Here is a 21,026-nt window from a genome sequence, read left to right on the forward strand (position 1 = left end):
CAGGATCATTTATCAAATCGCGTTATGGCATTTTTGCATGTGAAGAACGCCTTAACGCATGCGATAAGCATCATAACACATGGTGCAATGCACATTTTTTAAAGGGAAGGGATTGGGGAGGAATCGGGGATGGGATTTCAGAAAAAGTGGGCTTGCTTTGCACTTCGCGAAGCCATGATGCACGATATCATACAGTTTTTTTTTTTTTTTTTTTTTAAATTTAATATTTATTCAGTTTTAAACATTTAATAATACAAGATCATTCTTGATTAAGAAAAGCATTAGGGTACAATTCATAATTGTTACTTAAATTAACAGTACTAAGGCAAATATATCCATAATGCAAATTTTAGTCCTCAAATATAAGGAACCAATTTAATCTAATTTCTCATAATAAATATTAAATATTTACTAATCTCAGGTAAATGTGCTTGCTACGTACTCTATATTTATTTTAGGGCTCACTGAACATATAGATAGGTGCTAAGGAGATTCCAATTCAAGATTTCCCACTTGTGTTTTGTCACTTAGAAAAATTGATAATTGAGGAGGAGTGTAAAAAACAAAGGATTTACCCTTGTATCCTATACAGCATTTACAAGGATATTTAAGGCGAAAGGTTGCCCCTATTTGGAGAACCTTTTCCCTAAATGACAAGAATTGTTTCCTCCTCTTCTGTGTTATTTTAGAGAAATCTGGGTAGATTCTTATGGCTAAAGTCAAAAATGGTTCTGTCCTATGTTTGAAAAATAATCGAAACACCCAGTCACGATCGGTTTCAAATACAAAAGTGATCAATAAAGTGGCACTCTGTACTAGTTCACTATCGGATGTCTCCAAAATTTTGGAAAGATCCAGACTAGTTTCCAATTTATCCATAACTTGTGTTCCCTCCTGTTCTTCCTGCTGTGTTCCTTTTCTATACATTGGAATGTAATAACTCTTCACTAATGGTGGAATAGTGTTCTCTGGTACTTTAAGGACTTCAATTAAATATTTCTTAAACATTTCCTTAGGTGTCACGTGTGGGAGCATTGGGAAATTAACAAATCGGAGGTTTTTCTTTCTATTAACATTTTCTAGATTCTCCAATTTTATTTGCAATATTTGATTTTCCTTTATCATTGTATCTTGTACCTTTTTTGTACTATCAATATCTCCCTTTATTTTCTCTAGTTCTTTAATTTCTTTATCTTTTCTTAATTCCATATTAATTAATTTTCCCTGTAGATTGTTTACTTTGTCTATCACTGGATTTACTTGAGCTATCATAGAATTCTGCAAGCTCACTATAGCTTCCATTATTGCATCCAATGTAACCACTTCGGGCTTGATTATCTGTGGAACACTTATTTTAGACAAATAAACAGAGTTGTCCATCTTTATTAAATCTTGATGGTTATCTCCTTGTACCAAGTTCGGTGAGGTGTTCTGTCCTATCCGGACATCCCCAGGACTTTCCATTCCAGACAATTCCAGGGAGCTTGGGCCTACTACTGGGGACCCTATTTCTGCGCCTTCCGCAGTTTTGGCCACCCTCCAAGGCCCCTGGGCTCTGAATATAGCCGGGTTTACTGGTGGTTCCCTTTGGATCGGGGATAAAGATGTTGAAAGGTCCGATGGTGAGGCCTCAGAAACAAATTCAAGAGGCCCTTCCATCTGCGCCCCATCCGATCTTGATGTACGTTGCACATGTGAGTCCATTGGTCCTTTTATTTGATTACCAGGGATAGTTGTAGGCTCAACTCGCTCCCTGGCTCTCCTTTTCCTTGCAGAATGAGGCATTTTGATAATTATTTTACTCAGGACTTAATAGGAACCCACATTCAAAACACTCTCTTCTTGGCCCCTTAGAGAGGAGAAGTAATAATGAGAGGATTACTTACAGTTAGGAAGACAAACCATTCACTTGACAGTTCCTCGCAAAACCGACACGAAGCCGCACTAAGCCGAGCGCCCCTTAAAAAGCGCGGCTTAGGACAAGCGCCGGCGACGACAAGCGTCGCTGCAGGTCTGATTTTATGTGCCCAGTCGTCCCGCCTCGATGACGTCACACGGGGGCGGGGTTTCCAGCGTCGTCGGGGCCGGGTAGCCTCACCACAGGGAGCTCAGGGCCGGGCTGCCCTCACCTCCGCAGGTATTTCTTTTTAATTTAGAAGCCTCTCTCCTCCTTCTCCTCCGAAATTGACTGCTGCAGGGCTGATTTTATGTGCCCAGTCGTCCCGCCTCGATGACGTCACACAGGGGCGGGGTTTCCAGCGTCGTCGGGGCCGGGTAGCCTCACCACAGGGAGCTCAGGGCCGGGCTGCCCTCACCTCCGCAGGTATTTCTTTTTAATTTAGAAGCCTCTCTCCTCCTTCTCCTCCGCATCATACAGTTTTAACGCTGAAACAGCGTTAAGCTGTGCGATATCATGCGTTATGCCCATAACGTGATTTGCGATTTTTTTTCACAAATTCCGTTTTGGGCATTTTTAGGCTGAGGAAGGGCCTGAGATATGGGAGGAGAATGGGGGAAGGGAGAGGGGAGAGAGAAAGTCTCTGGGGTGGCACCCTAGTAAGCAGCTATTTATGCTACTATAGGAGGCACACCTAGTAACTCGAGGTGAGGTTTAGGTAGTAGTGTAGGGGTTAGGGGCCACTTTGACATGCAGAGTGAGACGTATGAACAGAACAGTGCACTCTTGTGAAGATTTGATGTTCTTTGGAATGAGGAAACTCATTCACAGATGAGATTTACAATATTCTCTCAACCTAGCTTGATATTAACCAGGTAGAGAGTTCATCAAGCCTATCTCTTCCCCCCCCCCCCCCTCCCCGTGGTGAAGTAAGCACTTTGATGATAGGAAAATGCAATTATGTAGGTATTACTGCAAAGTGCGAAAAGTTAACGCACTTTGTGGCAATACCTATGCGAAGCACTAACATTGCACACATTGCAATAATTAGGCTATTACCATAAAACACACCCCTCTTATTGCATGCGATATTTACAGTAGATTGATAAATCTAGCCCTTAGATTGTTCATTTTGAATGTTTTAATTAATCAGTAGTGTTAAAATAGATACCATTACTTTAAATAAGAACTTGTTAATACAACATTATAAAATGTAATGGAATGCAATTTTATTTATTTATTTTGAATATTTCTATACCATCTTAACAATATGTATTGCCCAAAACGGTTTACAATAAAAATGAAAATAGAAAAATAAAATATCATAATTTGAATATCAAATCTTTGCTTGAAAATAAAGACCTAAAAACAAAAGTAAAAATAATAATAAAAGTTGGAGAGAAATACAATCAAACTGTAAATAAGCAAATTAATCTTACATTTTATGCATCACAAAATAAAAAATCCCTATTAGTAATTAATTTAAATAAATCAAGAATAGAAGGAAAAACGAAGAAACGAAAAAATCCTAAAGCAAAGTTTTAAACATGGTTGCCATCTCCGTTCTAATTTTGGTATAAAGTCTAGTGATCTGTGATTCCAAATGCTTCTGTAAAAAGATAGGTTTTAAATTCTTTGCTGTTTGAAATTTGTCTTAAAGCATTAGGTAAAGAGTTCCATAAAATGGGACCAGCCACAGAAAAAGCTCTCTGTCTTGTTATGTTCAGTCTGGCTAACCGTATTGATGGAAACTCTAACAAATTCATATTGGTGGATCTAAGTTCTCTTATTGGTTTATAAAGACGTAAAGATGTACAGAGCCAAATGGAGTCCTGATTGTTTAGAAGAGCGTGTATTAGTGACAGTATTCTATATTTGATCGGTAACCAATGTAAATTATACAAAACAGGAGTAATGTTGTTTCATTGTAATACCAGTTAGAACGCGAGCTGCTGCATTCTGGATTAGTTGTAGCAGTTTAATTGCTGAATCTGATAATCCTAAGTATAGACCATTACAGTAATCTAAGCCCGAGAAGATTAAGGATTGAAGTACAGATTGAAAGTCATGAAAAAATAGTAATGGTCGCAACCGTTTTAGCAGATGTAACTTACAGAATTAATTAATTTTTGACAGTTTTTGAGACTAAAGATATAGGTTTGAGTAAACCCTTGTAATCTTCTTTTTGGAATGACGGTATATAAAAAGCATAAATAAATAAACCAAATTAAATTAATAAAATATTCCAGCCAGAAAGGAACCTAAAATCTGGGGAAGTACTGGATGTTTCATCTATTCAATCTCGTGGAATCACGAGAGAGGTTGTTTGCAGTGACTGGTGCAGTTACATGGAACAGCTTGTCTGATCCCTTTTGGTTGGAAGTATGTGCTAAGTCTTTTTAAGAAGAAGTTGAAAACCTATTTGAGAAGGCTTTTATGTAAGCACAGGGATGTGTTAGTTGCCACATAGATGATTTTAAGGCACGGTATATGTTGATTAGTCTGTCTCTTAGTTTTATGAATGTATTTTTGTGAGCCATCGAGGATTTTAGTGCGGCATAAAAATGTTTTAGATAATAAATTAACCCTAGCGAAGTCGAAGTTTCCTAAGAGAGCTGTGTGTTCACAAAAAACTATTTGCTGCAGGTATAGAAGTTGTACTGCATGTGTTCTCTTTAAAGGAAGGATAATTTTTGTGGTTGGGCAGGGGATGGAGAAGGTTATTTTCTCCAGTTTCAAAAGCAGGTGTATGCCAACCAGTTAGAAAAAGAGCATTGTAAAAATACTTTGTGCTTCTAGCCCTTATGTTGCCGTCTTGCAGAATGTTTGGTGAGGACCGTGCTGCAGTCAGCATTGCTTGGAGCTTGCAGGGCTATTTGCCAAGTTTCACAGGGTTGTCCTGTGCATCATGCTGTCCTGGGCGTGTGTAGGGGAGGGTACCTTGCTGTGTGCGTTTTGGGCCAGATTTTAGTACCTACGCTTGGGTGTAGATTTGTGCGCGTAACAAATCTACGCCCAATTTTATAACATGCGTGCGCAGCCGCTCACATGTTATAAAACCCGGGGTCGGCGCGCGCAAGGAGGTGCACACTTGTGCGCACCGAGCCCTAGGGGAGCCCCAATGGCTTTTCCTGTTCCCTACGAGGCCGCTCCGAAATCGGAGCGGCCTCGGAGGGAACTTTCCTTCTACGCCCCCCCCTCCCCACCTTCCCCTACCTAATCCACTCCCAGCCCTACCCTAACCCCCCCCCCCGACCTTTCTTTTTCAAGTTGCGCCTGCCGGCCGAGTGCCAGCACTCAATCCCCCGGCCTAGAGGCCCTATGGAGGCCTCTGGCCAAGTCCCGCCCCTTTTTTCAAGCCCCCGGGACATTCGCGCGTCCCGGGACTTGCGCATGTCACCGGGCCTATGCGAAATAGGCTCGGCACGCATAGGGCTTTTAAAATCTGCCCCTTTGTGCACGCACAATTTCACTTCCTTTCCTAAAGAACCATAAAGCGAATGAAACTCTTTATTAAATACTTTTTTCTCTAACCGGGGCTTGGCACCAAGGAAGAGCATCTCTATTTTTGAGCACCCCACAGATGCTTTCAGTAGTGGATTCCCTTTCCCACAAGTGGCATTTTGCCTCCTTATTGACATGTCTGCTTAGCTGACTGTGGAGGAGATGATGCTGGCCTGCTCCTTTATAACAGTTTCAGTGCTGCCTCTGGATTAAAGCTGTAACGAAAGGTTCTTTCTGGAATATGGGTCACATAACTTGTCCATTCTTGTCTTGTTACTCACTTTCAGCACAGGGAGCACAAGCCCTACCAGACTGTGCTGGTATTGGGTAGTCAGAAGCTTACGGAGCTCAGAGACGCCATTTCATGCGTCAGCGACCTGCAGATAGGAGGGGAGTTCAGCAGCACCCCTGACCTGGCTCCCGAGCACATTAGCAAGGTATGGCGCTGTCTGCAGACCTCGTACATCCACCGCTCCTGTCCGCGTGCATTCCTGTTCTGACCGTCTTGTTATTTGTTCCCTGTAAGAGCAGGCACTAAGATTAACTTTGGTATTTCCTGCCTCCTGAGGTACTGTTCTGCCTTTTTTTTTTTCCCTTAAATGGTCAATTTTTTTAATGACTACATTATATATTTAGAGTAAACACCAGAGAAATCACTGTAGCTGTAGTTTTGTGTTGGTTTCAAGCCACTTTTCATTGTCACTGAGAGCTGAATGTATGCAGTGCAACTTTTTCTCTGATATTATGTCACAGACTGATCATGCTGCTTCTGTGGACGAACGGACAGTACTGGACAGCGGCAGTCCCCTTTATTCGCAAGAGTAGCTGCTTAGAGCTTTGAGTTATAATGTTTTCCCTTTTTTTTTTTGCCTCTTCAGGATCTTTACAAGTCAGCTTTCTTTCACCTGGAAGGCACATTTTACAATGACATGAGGTACCCTGAATGCAGAGAACTAAGCAGGTACAGTAGACAACCCTAGCAAATGATTCTGTAGCTGCCCCTCCCCCCTCCACCACTCCTCCTCATCACTTCCTTTCGAGATAAAATGAATTTGGACCTCTTTCCCCTGTCCACCTGTGGGATCTGTGTAACACCGGCAAAAGGAAGGAACGTGCTAGGGATGGCTTTGAGGAGGAGGGACTGAATAAATTATACATTTAGTGACTTTTTTTCCCCCCAAAGGAAACAAAAGGTAAATTTAAGGAAAGTTTTGAGCTAAATGTGGTAGTGGGGGTTGAAAGGACACAGATCACGAGAGCTGCCACGGTTCTACCACACACACTATTAAGTCATGGATAGAATTTTTTTTTTCTTTTTTTTTAATATAACTCCAGTACCATTATGTACCTAACATCAGTAGCAATAGGGCCGGTGGGTGCCTGTGTTTTTGTGTGACTTTGTTAATTCTCAGTAGGGAGCTGTGTGCCTGTTTGTAAGAATGATCAGGAGAGCCGCTTTTGTGGCTTTGCACCCCAAGTTCGTTATCGATGTTTTCAGTGGTTGCAGTATTTCTTGTGAGGCTATGAAAGTAGTTGAGAGAGAAGTGACAAGTGGTTAGGGTGCTTTAGGGCTACGTGGAAACGCAAGACAAGTTCTGGCAGATGTTTGAAAGAAGATGGAGAAAAGGCGACCCATGACTACATCTGTAGGATGTACTCAAAGGTTTTACATCTGTGGAAACAAAAACATAGGGTGCTAGATAAGATGCTAACCGAAACCCGAGCAATGTGCTGGAGATAGTACCACCAGGGATACAATCCAAATGTTAGTGTGTGACCCATCATTTTAAATGTTCAGGGATTCAAAGATTCCTCTAGGGCTTATGTGCTAAGGAAAAAAAAAAGGATTTGCCATGCATTCCCCCAACCCAAAAAGACACCCTTTCTCTCCCTTTCTCTCCTCTTCCCCCATCCCCTTGCAGTTCTTTTGTTCTTTTTCCTGCAACTCTGCTGCTGCTGCCTCTCGGGACCCCCGTCAGTGCAGAAAACTCTTCCCGGGGGCCCTGATAGGGCCAGAGAAGTGACTGCTTCCTCTAGGCCTTGTCTCACCAGCTGTCAAAATCCACTCACCTCTTGCAAGTGAGCCAAGCGGATTCTTAAACCCTCATAAAATCTTCATGTGCCTTTCAGCAAGCTTTTTAGATGCAGTTTAGATTAAACAATCTGCACAGTTGAGGTTTATCAGCTCAGCAATGCTAAACGTTTAGTATATTTTTACTTATCTTCTTTTTTTAATAACACAGCACTATTCCCTCAGTGCCGTGCAGTAAATACTCTTTTGTTTGCATATCTATCTCTGGGCTTTCTCTATCCCGTGATTGCAATCAGATGTACTAGTTCTCTCCATTTCATTAGCAAACTTCTAGGCCCTATGGCATTCTTTATTATGGGGATTACCCCTGCTCACTCCCACCCCCCAATTTGTATAAATCTCTATAACAGGAGCTCACCCTTTAGCTGCGTGTGCTATGTTAATCTTTCAGCTGTACTTGCCTGGTAACTTGCATGGGGTCTGATGATAATTCCCCCAGCAACACCCTGTATCCAGAAATAGATATTCACGGAGCTCACGTGATGTGGCGAGTTGAGGAGGCCATGCTGACTTTGAGCTTCAAATGCTATCCCCTGAGGTTTTTTTTCTTCTCCTGAGCCATCTTTTTTGGGTCTATCAACCATCTTGAGCAAGCTCATGCTTCAATAGATACATTGGCAAATTTGTATAGAAGATTGACCAAGATATAGCAATGAAAATGGTTTAAAAAAAAAAAAAATTGAAAGCTGCAAATTCAAAAATGGCTGATGGAGAAAGTGAGACCCGTGGTGGTCCAGTTGACCCTGCTACATATAAAAAAGGTCCCTGATGGTTTAGTGGATCCCCAACGCCCACCACTGGAACCTCCTTACCTAGAGAAGTCTCCCTGGTGGTCTAGTGAGGGCCTGGATTGCTCTCTAGCCTCTGGGTCCAACAGCAGCCATTTTCCAAAATGGCCACTGACTGGCCTTTACTCCTATTACATGATAGAGGCAAAGGCCTCTCAGGCCTGAAGCCTAAGTAAGGGGGGGACGTCTGGATGGTGGGGGGTGGTCGGGGATCTACTAGACCACCAGGGACCTTTTTATGTGTGAGGATGAGAGGTCCACTGAATCAGTTTTTCTGAAAGAGGGATAGGGTGGGGTTGGGAGCATGGTCTCTTGGCCTTCAGATTTTTTGAGTGGGGGGAGGAGTTGGAGCGAGGTTTGCAATGATGCTAAAAAGTTAGTTTTATTTTTTTAATTTACACAACAGCTGCCTCCAAGGGTGATGGGGAGGGGTGGGACAGGGGTCTGTGCAGACCCCCTGGGGTTTTTACTACTTTTGAGAAGGGGAGCATTCTCAGGGCTGGGGGCTCATTTAACGCAAGGTATTTTAAATATCTCATGTTATCTTCACATTAGCGCATTTACAGTGCAAAAAACAGACAAACGCGACCTAGTGAATGACCCCCTTAGATTTTGAGCCCTCTGGGCAATAGAGACATACCTACAGTATCTCAGTATAATCTGCTTTGAAGTGCTGAAAGGTGGAATATAAATCACATGAAATAATTAAATAAGAGATCTGGTAGTATGTTGCCGCTCCAAGCTGTCTGCTTGCTGACCCACAGTCTCTCAGAATTTTCGGCGGTGGCTAGGTCGTCTAAACTGAAACTAGAGGTTATAGAAATATTGTCACTGGGAACCCTATCAAATGATGCCTGACAGCTAGAGTTTTAAAATGGAAGGCTGGGTCTTGATTTGTTTCTTTGTGTTTCAGGACAACAATAGACTGGTCTGAATCTCTCGACAGAGGCTATGGAAAATTCCAGAAAGCAAAAATGGAGGACTACACATTTAATGATTTGCGCATTAAAATTGGTTTCCCTTATTTGTACTGTCACCAAGGAGACTGTGAACATATTGTTATGATCACAGATATAAGGTACATTGACACCAGTTTAGACAGATCTAGAGTGTTTTTTGTTTTTTTGCTTATTTTTAAAGGGAGAGAACGAACTGGAAATGCCTATAGCATTCAGCAAATGGAAACTAGGAATTTTTAGAAAGAACCATGTATCTGAACACTGCTGGCAAGTTTTATTTTAAATGTTTTGATCTTTCTAGTACAAAGGACAACACAGTTGAGTAAAGATTGGCTATAAAAGGTTCAGAGACCTTTTGCCTGTTACTTAATTTAACTGTAGAGTTGAAAACTCAAGAAGAATGCATTGTATGATCTGGCTCTCACCATTATTGCTGTTACAATTGAGGTCACTTTCCCTTTATTCCTCTCTTTCCACCTCCTGACAGTATCCTCATGTTTGTATGCATTTTTTGAATGGCTAATTCTACTTGGGAAGTAAATATGCCAGTTAAAGCTCCATATTTGAAAATCATTTCACCCAGTAGTGCCAGGGACCCCCAAGTACACCTAACTGCTGGATCTGACACTTTCTGGAAGCTTCCCACCATGATCTCCAGAAAAGGGAAGTTTAAGAATCATACTTGCACCTAAAAAAGATCCCTAACTGTTCGTAAACTAGAGCAGTCAGAAGGGGAGCAGTATAATTAGTTATCTTCTATTTAAGGATTCTTTGTTGTCATGCCAAGCTATTGCAAGAGGACCATGTGGAGTTTTGGCAGATGGCACTTATTATGTGGTAGCAGCCAATTTTTTTTTCTACATAGTATGACTGCCTTAATTGTGCTCTGAAGATAATAAGGAGTGTACAACAAAATGGCATTGTCCACTCTGGAGGAAGGCGCCATGGTGAGATCAATGTGGCACGTCGTCAGTCACCAGATCAAGAAAGAAGGACTGGTTACAGTTCAGAAACAAACTGCTATTTTCTAACAGAGAAGATTTTTTACCTCTTAGACCCTACCTTTACCCTATCTTAGAAAAATAAAAATTCCACTACTAAACTCCTGAGATGCATTCCATTATTGGGCAAGTCATCTTTATCAATTAGGTTTTCATGTGCTCACTGTGTGGAAATAAAGGTCGGGAAAAAAATAAGGTGACAACCTTTTTATTAGTCTAAGAACAGTTCTTGACTAACATAGTAAATGACAGCAGATAAGACCAAAGTGGTCCATCCACTCTGCCCATTAGGTATTTTTAGCTGTAGTAACTGCCGCTCCAGGCAGGCAGGCTACCTACAAGCCTTCTGTTGAGGATAGTAACCGCTGCTCCATGACTAGCTAAGGGGCGAATTTGAAAAGCTTTGCTTGCTCTAAAAAAGCCCATAGATACGAGTATCTGGGCCACGCATGAGCGATGCGTATTTTAAAAGCCGCTAATTACATACATGCTCGAGCAAAAAAAGAATAGAGAGAGGCAGGGTATGGGTATTCCAGGGCAGGGCCAACAGTAAAGCGCATAACTCTGTGTTTTAAAGCAGGCAGCCAAAGTGCACGGTAGGCTGTTAGCCACGTGTGTTTACTTCTGCTCCTGAGGAGGCGTAAGTCTTCCTGAAATCTCGGTTTAGGCCTAAATCGACTGGGTGAGGGGTCTGGGTCAACTGGGGAGAGTGCAGACTGAAGAGCCAAGGAGCTCTGGATGACCTCGGGGTGGCCTAATTGGTAAAACTGGATATGCCCTTCACACGAACATGTTTTAAAATCCGCTTCCCTACGTGTGTTAAAGCCGAGAAAGTCCTAAGGAAGATACGGGAAATATGTTTGCTCAAGTAACGGCTTAAAATTAGGCACACACACATGTGCAGTAGGCGTATTTTAAATCAGAGGCGAGTAAATGCATGTATGATTTAAAATTCCAGTGTGTGTTCGCTCGCGCGCCCATAGGTAGGTTCATGGGTGCCCGCTTGCTTGTTTTCAAGTTACCATCCCTGGGAATTACATTGCCTTCATCAGGTTATTGTTGCAGCTGCCGAAAGCAAGTAAAGAAATGCATTGTTACTCCACTAAAAAGGTATCTCCTTAGAATTTTCTTTTCACTTCTCTTTATTTCCATGCATTCAAGTGGATTAACACGGCAGCCACATTGCTTTTTCCAAGTGATTGCTAGTAATTTTTTATTATCACTTTCCTCATTTAAAGGTTTATTCACTGTGATGACTGCCTGGATAGGAACCTTTATCCCTTGCTCGTGAAGAAGCATTGGCTGTGGACCAGAAAGTGCTGTGTGTGCAAGATGTATACTGCCAGGTATGTGTCACACAATTTTTGTTTGTTTGGTTTTTTTTTTACTTATTATATGGGCTGATTTTGTATGGTTTGCTTCTAAAATGATCTGTGGATTATGGAGCTCTTTATTGTGACTGCTTTTTGGATGAGTGTATCTCTTTTTCAGTTCAAGCTGTATACTAACACTTCAGTACATTATGAGGCACAGCAGTATGGGCCATGTACTGTGATAGATTCTGGGGAAAGGCATCTCAGTCATACAACAAAATGATGTCATCTGCTCTGGAAGCAGGGCGCCTCAGTAACATCATTTAGGATGCAAAAACCCAAGGGAAACTTACAGTATTCTAATCTCAAAGGAAGAGCAGGATCTGGGAGTAGTTGTATTTGATGATCTTGAGTGGCCAAACAGGTGGATAAAGTGATGGTAAAAGCCAGAAAGATGCTTGGCTGCACAAGGAGAGGAAAGGCCAGCGAAAAAAGGGAGGTGATATTGCCCCTGTATAGGTCTCTGGTGAGATCTTACTTGGAAATACTGTGTTCAGTTCTGGAGACTGCACCTTCAAAAGGATATAAACAGGATGGAGTCAGTCCAGAGGGTGGCTACTAAAATGGTCAGTGGTCTTTGTTCTAAAGCATATGGGGATAGACTTAAAGATTTAAACATGTATACTTAGAGGATAGGGGAGATATGATAAAGACATTCAAATATCTTAAAGGTTTCCATGCATAGGAGATGAGCCTTTTTCAATGGAAAGGAGGAACTAAAACGAGGGGTCATGAGGTGAGGGTGAAAGGAGGTAGACTCAGGAGTAATCTTGGGAAATATTTCTTTACAGAGAGGGTGGAGGGTGGTGGATGTGTGGAACGGCCTCCCAGTGAAGGTGGTGGAGACAAAAACAGTATCTGAATTCAAGAAAGCGTGAGATAAATACAGGGGATCTTTAAGGAAGTGGTGCTAAATTAATTGGCCGGATGGGCAGACTGGATGAGCCATATGGTCTTTTTCTGCCATCATGTTTCTGTGTCACTGTGGCAGATCCTCCTGATGGGGGGGATATCAGTCACTGGATCAAGAAAGAAGATTCTGGAAGACCTGCTCCTGGGCCTCTAGACTTGGGCTTAGGCGATGGGACAGGGCCTCAGCCGGTCTCTGACACTGGTCCCAGACCTAGGCCCAGGTGTCGGACCCAAGCCTTAGCCTTGGCCCTAGGCTTGGGCCTCTGTGATCAGGACCTAGCCTTTTGCCAAAAATGGCCTTAATCATTTACTATTTTCTCATTCTTTCAAAACGAATGCACATTCCTAGCTGCCACTTACTAATAATTTGGGTGTTATTGCAAACTCAGCAGGATCAGCCAATTCTCTTTCTCCAGTCTGCATATCTTTGCTACACTGCAGCGGTTTTAAGTAACAGGTAAACTTTTATTGACACTGGTGTAAGCACTGAGGAAAGTAAAAGGGACTTCAGTATTTTTCTACCTCTGCTTCAGTCTCTAGTTTTCCTCTGTTGCTTCAGTTTGCAGATTTTTGTTGCAGCATTAGCCCGCTCCTGTGTCCCTATAAGTACAACTAGATTAAATGAAACCTCTTCTAAAGGTTTAGAATTTCAAATGATACACGGACAGTTTATTTTCAGGGCCATACAGAACAGTCAAATATAGTGGGGCTAGTTATGGTCATTCCAGTTGAAGCAATATATTCTTGGTTTCTTAGGCTCAGCCTTCCGGTCTCATCTATACTTCGCATACCTGTACTCAAAAAGAAAGGGGCATTATATTGGTATTGTTAGTTTCACTTGTTATAAATAACTAAATCGCCGATTCTTGGCTCCACCTCTCACTGGTGATAGTCATGCAAGGCTCATAAAATAAAATCCAATATATAGTCCTTTGATGTGATCTTTTCCATATATCTATATATATAACATTTTTTTACTACATGCTCTTGCTTTTTGAAAACTGCAGGTGGGTGACTAACGATGACAGTCTTGCTCCAGATGATCCTTGTTTCTTCTGCGACGTTTGTTTCAAGATGCTTCATTACGACGCGGAAGGCAATAAACTTGGAGACTTCCTTGCTTATCCTTATGTGGACCCAGGGATTTTTAACTGAGGCTCAGAGAAGACATTTCTTTTGAACTGCAATTATCAATGTCCATTATCGATCTTTTCCTATTCTGGTCACTTTGATCATCTGCTTCCTTTCAGTTCTCTGTAAACTTCCTGCTCCAGCTTCTTTGTGTGCAACCAGATGGGCATATGTTGATCTCACTGGCCATGGAAGCAAGAACCTCAAGTCCTTCCTTTTTGTTGAAGAATGAACCTTTAAGACTTTTCTGTGTTTGGGACCATTCCAGACAAGAAGTACATTTTGAGGAATAGGCATGAGGAGGATCTTTTTTTTTTTTTTTTTGCCTTAATGAGGTTTTTTGTTTTTTTTGTTGGGTTAACAGGATGCATATTGCTGCTTTTGTCATCAAAGGCATACTGCTGTCCAGACACATTCCAGGATTATGCATCACTCAAACCTAAAACTGAGAACTTGCTCTTTGTACATTCCAGATGCATTATCACTATATCTGCTATAGTGCACTTCTTTTGCCTCTAGGCTATTGAGTATAATCTTGGCCTGGTTATTTTGAAAGCTATACTTCCTTCCTTCTTTCTTTCTTTTTTTTTCCATTCCATTGAAGAATGTCTTTAATATTAGGCAGAAATTGTCTTCGTTTATGTTTTGAGGCAGTCACCTAAGATAATCTATATTGCACTTCTGCTGATTTTGTCTTGCTGTGGGACATTTTAATTTTGTTAGCACTTTCTTTTTCTCAAAATGTGTTTCTACTGAGCAGAACATTGCTTGTCGCTTATAGTTGCTGTTCACCTTTCACCTGTAAATTAGTAATTAAAAATAGAAATTTATTGTAAATTTTTTATACCTTCTTTCCAGCCTGAGGTGAAATTGGAGGAGCCTCCTTGATCCAGGTGAGAACAGGTCAAGGGAGCTGATAGTCTGATTCAAACCATCTTGCAAGCTGCTGACTATATAAATTTTGAAGTGGGGAATTGAAAAGCCAGGGCTGGCTCACCTTTTCCTTGTGGCCTGAAATCAGGGGGTCACCTGTGAAGGTGAAATTGAATGACCTGAAATGTATGTATGTTTTGTAAGGCAATACTTTATGCAAATCACTTAGGTAGAACTACAGTATATATTCGTCAATAAGTCTTAGAACTACCGTATATACGTATCTGTGTCTATCTCATGTATAAGTTGATAAGCGATTTTTCAGACCTAAATGCATTGACCTGTCTATAAATCAAGGTTTAAAATGAGTGATCTATCAGGAATATAATAATTCAAGAAAAGCCTTGTCCGAATTAAAAAAAAAAAAAAAAAAAAAAAAAAAAATTACGCAGCACACTAAATTTAGGACAGGTCAGCGGCACGATCAAAGTTAGCCACATAAATTAAGCAGCTAAATCCAAATATCAGAGTTAGCCACTTAACTTATGCGACCTACCTCTGCTCCATTTCGGCAGTTTGCACATACGTACACACGTATACACGGAAATACAGATAGTATGCGTGCATAAGTGGAACCGGCTTTTTTGGGCCTGTTTTCCAGCATAAATTTCTCAACTTGTACACAAGTATATATGGTATGTTATACACACTAAAGTATAATCTACCTTTTATAGGAAGCCTTGTCTAAATGTTACTGTATGGAAATGGAGCCCATTATATATATGCCAAATGTTGCTCAGTTTCATGGTGTTAAATTTGTCTATCATGAAAAATAGCAGAGTCAGCAGAATGAATGCACTTAATGAAAATTACAGAGTTCAAGCATTCATGAAAAATATATATTTCTTGTTAGAATGACATCTGAAGGCATGATATAAAAGACCATCATAACACCCGGAATGCTGGAGCAGGTAAATAAGCTTCCAGACATCAATTGGGTCACACACAATCATCAGTCTACAGTCCAATCTTTTAAATTTTATGTTATGCAAATAAAAGCAATACCTTCCCTTTCTGAGCATTCAAACAGGCGGATCCACAACCAGTGAGTTGTGCACTTCTACCATAGATGGAGATGGAGCAAAGCTGATGTCATGGCATATATACCCCTGCACTGACATCAGCCCCCCCCCCCCCCCCCCTCCATGTTCTCCATCTCCAGCAAATGGTGGACATGCATCTCCCTACTGGGAATTGCATCAAAAGTTTTTTGTAGAAGGAAAAAAGAAGAAAGAAGTTTATTGCCCCGCTCTCCTGAGGTGATACCTTATGTTCCTTCCCTCAGTCGAGTTCCCTGAGGTGATATCTTTGGATCCTTCCCGCAGATGAGTGCCTTGGTCGGGTAGCTGGTTTCTGCCGGCATGGACTTAGCTGTTTAAAAAAACCCAGCTGAAAGCCAAGCATGGTGGTGAAGGTGTATGTCCTCTCCCTCCCTCAGCCAGAGTCAGACTCTGTACTCCGCCGGGACGGGTTGGGCTCAGGTAAAGAGTAAAAAAAAAAAAAAAAAAAAGTAAGGGGGAGTTGATTTTAGGGATTCCTCCCCCCTCCGGTCTCTGGGCTCAGTGCACTGATTTGACATCCGTTCCCCCTCTGGGGGAGCTTGGGGGACTCGGGCAGCTTAACGAGTTGAGCAGCCTTCTGGGCTAGGCCCCACTTTCAGTCTTAGATTGCTTGCCATTTGGTAGGCCGTCGCACCATTCACGCGCTTTTTCTCTGCACATAAGTCTGCCCTCTTCAGGTAAGTCGTTTCCCGCTTACACACCTAGCTGTGTGCATAGGGGCACCTATCTAGGTGCTCAGTTATGCGCGTAAGGGCGCCTAGGTGGACGCACGGTAGTGCACTTAAGGGCACCAAAGCGGGTGCTCGAATTGTGTGTATCTGAATATGCATTGGACGTCTAATTTTTGAATGCCTAACTTTTACAAGCGCCTATCACGAGCACAGCTAGGTGCACAGTTCTCAGATGCTTATTTGCAGCATATTGACAAATGACTATGGCGTTGATAGCAAAGAAGCCTAAGTGCCTTATCCTTTGTGCTGCTTGCCATATTTGGGCATCTCAGGCTGGCATCCCCTCGAACTTGTGCAGTACTGTTTGGAGGCTCAGGGAGACTTGTCTCCATCTGATTTTGCTAAGTCCGGTCCTTCCCAGCATGCTGCAGAAATGGAAAAAGAGTTGCCAGAGGTTTCCCTAACTGGTTTATCAGTGGGGGAAGGTAATTCAGCAGGCACAGGACTGATGGCCCCTGGTTTTGGCATGGACCCCTCTGCCTTTTCTTGGGTGTCATTTTTTCAAGAGCTGCAGTCCTTTCTTCAGGCGCAGTCATTGGCCCCAGCCAATCTTATCAGATCAGGATAGCAGGCTGTGGATTCCTGCTCGCCTGGTGCTGTGGGTAAGCATTGGAGTACACCTACACCTACTGCAGGTCATGCTGATAGGGACCTGGATGGCATGGATAATGAAGCTGATCCTTAATCCCTGGAGGATGGGGAAATTTCTCCAGAGTTGGAGCCATATAGAACTATGTTGCGTTTCTTTCATAGAAATGAGTTACCAGCTCTGATTTCACAGACATTGAAGATGCTGGGGGTACCAGGAGCTATTTCAACCAAAAAAAGATATCATTTTGATTTCTTTATGTAAAGCAGGGGTCGGGAACCCATGGCTCGCGAGCCAGATATGGCTCTTTTGAGGGCTGCATCTGGCTCGCAGACAAGTGTCGCCACACTTCGCGGTTCCCCGCTGACCCAGCTGCTCCCCGGTCCTCCGCCGCCCGGGCTTAAAATGCTGTCAGCCCGGGCGGAACGCGGCAGGACAGCTGGAGTCAGCGGCACCGGCGTGCTCTCTTCTCCTCCCCCCCCCCCCCCGTGGCGAGGAAGAGGAAGTGGAGAGCATCGGGTGCCTGCGCGGGAAGAAGAGGCCACGCTAGTGTCCGACGGGAAGAAGACTGCAGCGCGGCTCGGAGGAAAATGAAGAGTTTCAACCGCGGCCGATGGGACTCCGCCTTCGCCTCCGCGAGGGCTGAAAATGAAGGAGGTTAGCGTTGGGAGGAGGCTGCTGCTGCCGCGAGTTCCTGGGGTGGGGGTGGGGGAGAGAGAGAGTGAATGAGCGAGCAAGCATGTGTGTTTGAGATCCTGCGTGTGTGTGAGAGATTGCATGTATGTGAATGATTGAGAGCCTGTACATGTGAAAGAGAGTATGTCTGTGATTGAGAGCCTGCCTGTGAGAGAGAGAGCATGAATGTAAGTTTACCATTGGGAACCTGTATGTGTAAGTTTGTGATTGAAAACCTGTTTGTGTGAAAGAGTATGTGTGTATGATTGAGATCCTTTGTGTGTGAGAGAAATCATGTGTATGTATGATAAAGAGCCTGTGTGTATAAGTAAGATAGAGATCATGTGTGTCTGTGTCTGATTGAGAGCTGGTTTAGGTGATGGAGCATGTGAGTATGTGATTGAGAGCCTGTGTGTAAATGAGAGAAAGAGAGGACATGTTTGTAAGCATGTGAATGAGAGTCTGTGTGTGAGAGAAAAAGACAGCATGTATTTATGTGATTGAAAGCCTGTGTGTGTGTGTAAGCGTGAAAAGATAGACAGCATGTGTGTAAATGTGTAATTAAGAGCCTGTATGAGAGAGAAAAAACATGTGTATATGTGAGTACTGAGAGCATGTGTGTATAGGTGTGTCATTGAGAGCCAGTGTGAGAGAGAGCGCTGGTATGTGACTGAGAGAGGAGAAAGTTCCAAGCAAACCACCCTGCCTCCTGCTAATTCAGAACAATCTCAGGACACCTGGATATCAAACGTTCCCAGGTATGCAGAGCAAAAAAATGTTTGTATCCTTATTTTTCATTACTGGGTCTTTGTGTCTGCTATTTTGAAATATTTTGTTGGTATCTGGAAATGTTTTATATGAGTTTTTAATTATTGGATATTCCACTCATCAGCTGTTTTGAAATATGTTCTTTTTGTTAGTACAGTTTTACTGCTGCTGATTTTATATTTCTTGATTTGTTTTATAAGGATGGGTGATGTTTCTTTTTTCCTTTGTTACACTGCATACAGAGACTCTGGCTTGTTGCAGTTTCCAATTCAGTTTTTTCTGCATGCTTCTTGTTATGCGTTTTGGTTTCTTTATTCTATGTTAGGTGAGGGTCAGCACGTGATTCAGGTGAGGTTTTCTGCTGGCGTGTTGTTTCTGTGTAGGACTCTATAGCAGCCTGACTTGGTCCGTTTTCCTAATAGGAGATGTATTGGTGTCTTAAGGCCTGGTGTAATATTTTCAGAGACTTATTGTACATTAAAAGTGTGATCTTACATAAAATGCACACATTTACTTGTATTTAGTTTTAAACATATTGTATGGCTCTCATGGAATTACATTTTAAAATATGTGGCGTTTATGGCTCTCTCAGCCAAAAAGGTTCCTGACCCCTGATGTAAAGCCTCATGATTCCTCCCTATTATGGGACCTGTTCAAGAATTGATTGATGTGGAATGGAGCACCTTGGAAGCTAATTTTAAAGGGGGGCAAACCGTGGTAGGGCTGTACCCCCTGGTTCTGGCTGCAATTGAGCAACAGCACTTTTCGAAAGTGGATGCACTTGTATGTGCCATCATGAAGTGAACTATTATCCTCGTAGAAGGGGGAGCAGCCTTGAAGGATGCACAAGATAGAAGAATTGAGACCATCCTTAAGCAGGCCTTTGAAGCAATGGCAATGAATTTGCAATTAGCTTCTTGTTTCTCCCTGGTGGCTCACTCTTGTTTTCTTCTCTCTCAGGGAGTTGATGAATCTGGTGTGAATTCCAGGGCAGTGATGGAACTGGCAGCTGCCTTTTTGGCGAATACGGGCAGCGACCTGGTCTGCACTTTAGCTAGAGCTTTGACTTTGATAATAGCAGCCAGGTATCAGCTCTGGCTCAGGAATTGGTCGGCCAATACAATTTCGAAGTCTAATCTTATGAAATTACCCTTTAAAGGGTCACTCTTGTTTGGGAGTGAGCTGGAAAAATAGCCAATAAGTGGGTTGAGGTCCAGATCCCTTGGTTGCCAGAGGATAAGAAGCAGATGCCGTGCTTCTTCGGCATGAGAGGTCGTGCTAAGGGTTTGAGACGTTTTCGACCCTTGAGAGGAACAGCTTCAAAGAGGACTCTGCCTTTGGGTAGGTCTCAGTCCTTTCATCCCAGGCAGCACAGAAGGGGCGCAGGCTTGGGTAGAGGTGCTCCACAAGCCTCCCAATGAAGGTGTGCCGACTCACCACCAGGAACAGGATAGGGAGTCACCTCTCTATTTTTTTTTTTTATCGGAGGTGGGTCTAGATCATATCAAACCAGTGTGTTCTGAAGGTGATAAGAGATGGTTATGCTCTGGAGTTTCTCAGTGTCTCTCTGCAACTTTCCACAGAAAAGACAAGCAGTGGAGTGTATGTTGTCAAGGCTCCTCAGCCTACGAGCTGTAGTTCCAGTGCTCACGTCTCAAGAAAATATAGGCTGATACTCCATTTATTTTGTTGTGCCCAAGAACAAGGGCTCCTTTCGCCCTATCCTAGATCTCGAGGGAGTCAACCATCATTTGCAGGTGACTTATTTTCACATGGATAATGGCAGTAGAGCCAGGAGAGTTTCTGACATCTCTGGATTTGTCAGAGGCGTACCTTCATATTCCCATCTGCCTGGAGCATCAACAGTTTTTGCATTTCACTGTTTTGGGAAGAATTATCAGTTTCAAGCCCTGCCTTTTGGATTGGCCACCACGCCTAGAACCTTTTCTAAGTGATGGTGGTGGTTGCGGCAGTGTTGAGAAAGGATGGCATTCTGGTTCACCTGCATTTAGACGATTAGCTGATTCAGGCCAAGACTCTGGAAGAGAGCCTTCAGGTCTCATGTAAGGTGATCTCCTTGCTACAGGAACTCGGGTGGTAAACTTGGCCAGGAGAAATCTACAGCCATCCCAGACACTGGAGTATCTTGGTGTTCGGTTTGACATGAAGCAAGGCAGGGTCTTTCTGCCAGAGGGCTGCATTCAGAAGCTGATGATGCAGGTGTGACTGTTGACAGAATCAATATGTCCAATAGTGTGGTCTTACCTACAGCTGTTTGGGTTGATGGCGACCACACTAGAGGTGGTTCCGTGGGCAAGGACACATATGTGCCCTCTTCAGCGCACTCTGCTAGCTCGTTGGAGGCCACAGTCTCAAGACTATTTGATACTGCTTCAACTGCCAGTGGAAATTAGCATACAGCTGCAGTGGTGGTTGCAAGCAGATCATCTAAGGAAGGGGGTTTCCTTATGAGCACCGGACTGGCTAGCACTCACAACAGATGCGAGCCTTCAGGGTTTGGGGGCGGCCTACTGTCAGGAGCTGACAGTGCTAGGACGCTGGAGTACAGAAGAGATTCTCTGGAGCATCAATCTGCTGGAAGCCTGGGCCGT

General features: G+C 42.9%; 1 protein-coding gene across 4 annotated transcripts in view; it reads left to right on the top strand.

The window, feature by feature from the left end:
• The window catches only part of SNAPC3 (small nuclear RNA activating complex polypeptide 3), a 64,387-nt gene that overhangs the window by 22,740 nt on the left and 20,621 nt on the right, over positions 1-21,026 (top strand). For 2 of the 4 annotated variants that reach the window (XR_003857387.1, XM_029605861.1), the window contains exons 5-9: positions 5,689-5,838; positions 6,280-6,362; positions 9,195-9,359; positions 11,480-11,587; positions 14,516-14,550. Coding sequence is in view for 3 of the 4 variants with exons in the window: in XM_029605861.1 (XP_029461721.1) it covers positions 5,689-5,838; positions 6,280-6,362; positions 9,195-9,359; positions 11,480-11,587; positions 14,516-14,525 (516 nt within the window). In the remaining variant the exon portion in view is untranslated. Of the gene's footprint in view, positions 1-5,688; positions 5,839-6,279; positions 6,363-9,194; positions 9,360-11,479; positions 11,588-13,533; positions 14,495-14,515; positions 14,551-21,026 lie in introns of those variants that run through there. The other 2 variants (XM_029605851.1, XM_029605873.1) reach the window with 2 other exon arrangements.

This window comes from Rhinatrema bivittatum, chromosome 1, assembly GCF_901001135.1.
Source record: "Rhinatrema bivittatum chromosome 1, aRhiBiv1.1, whole genome shotgun sequence".
NCBI classification, from domain to species: domain Eukaryota; kingdom Metazoa; phylum Chordata; class Amphibia; order Gymnophiona; family Rhinatrematidae; genus Rhinatrema; species Rhinatrema bivittatum.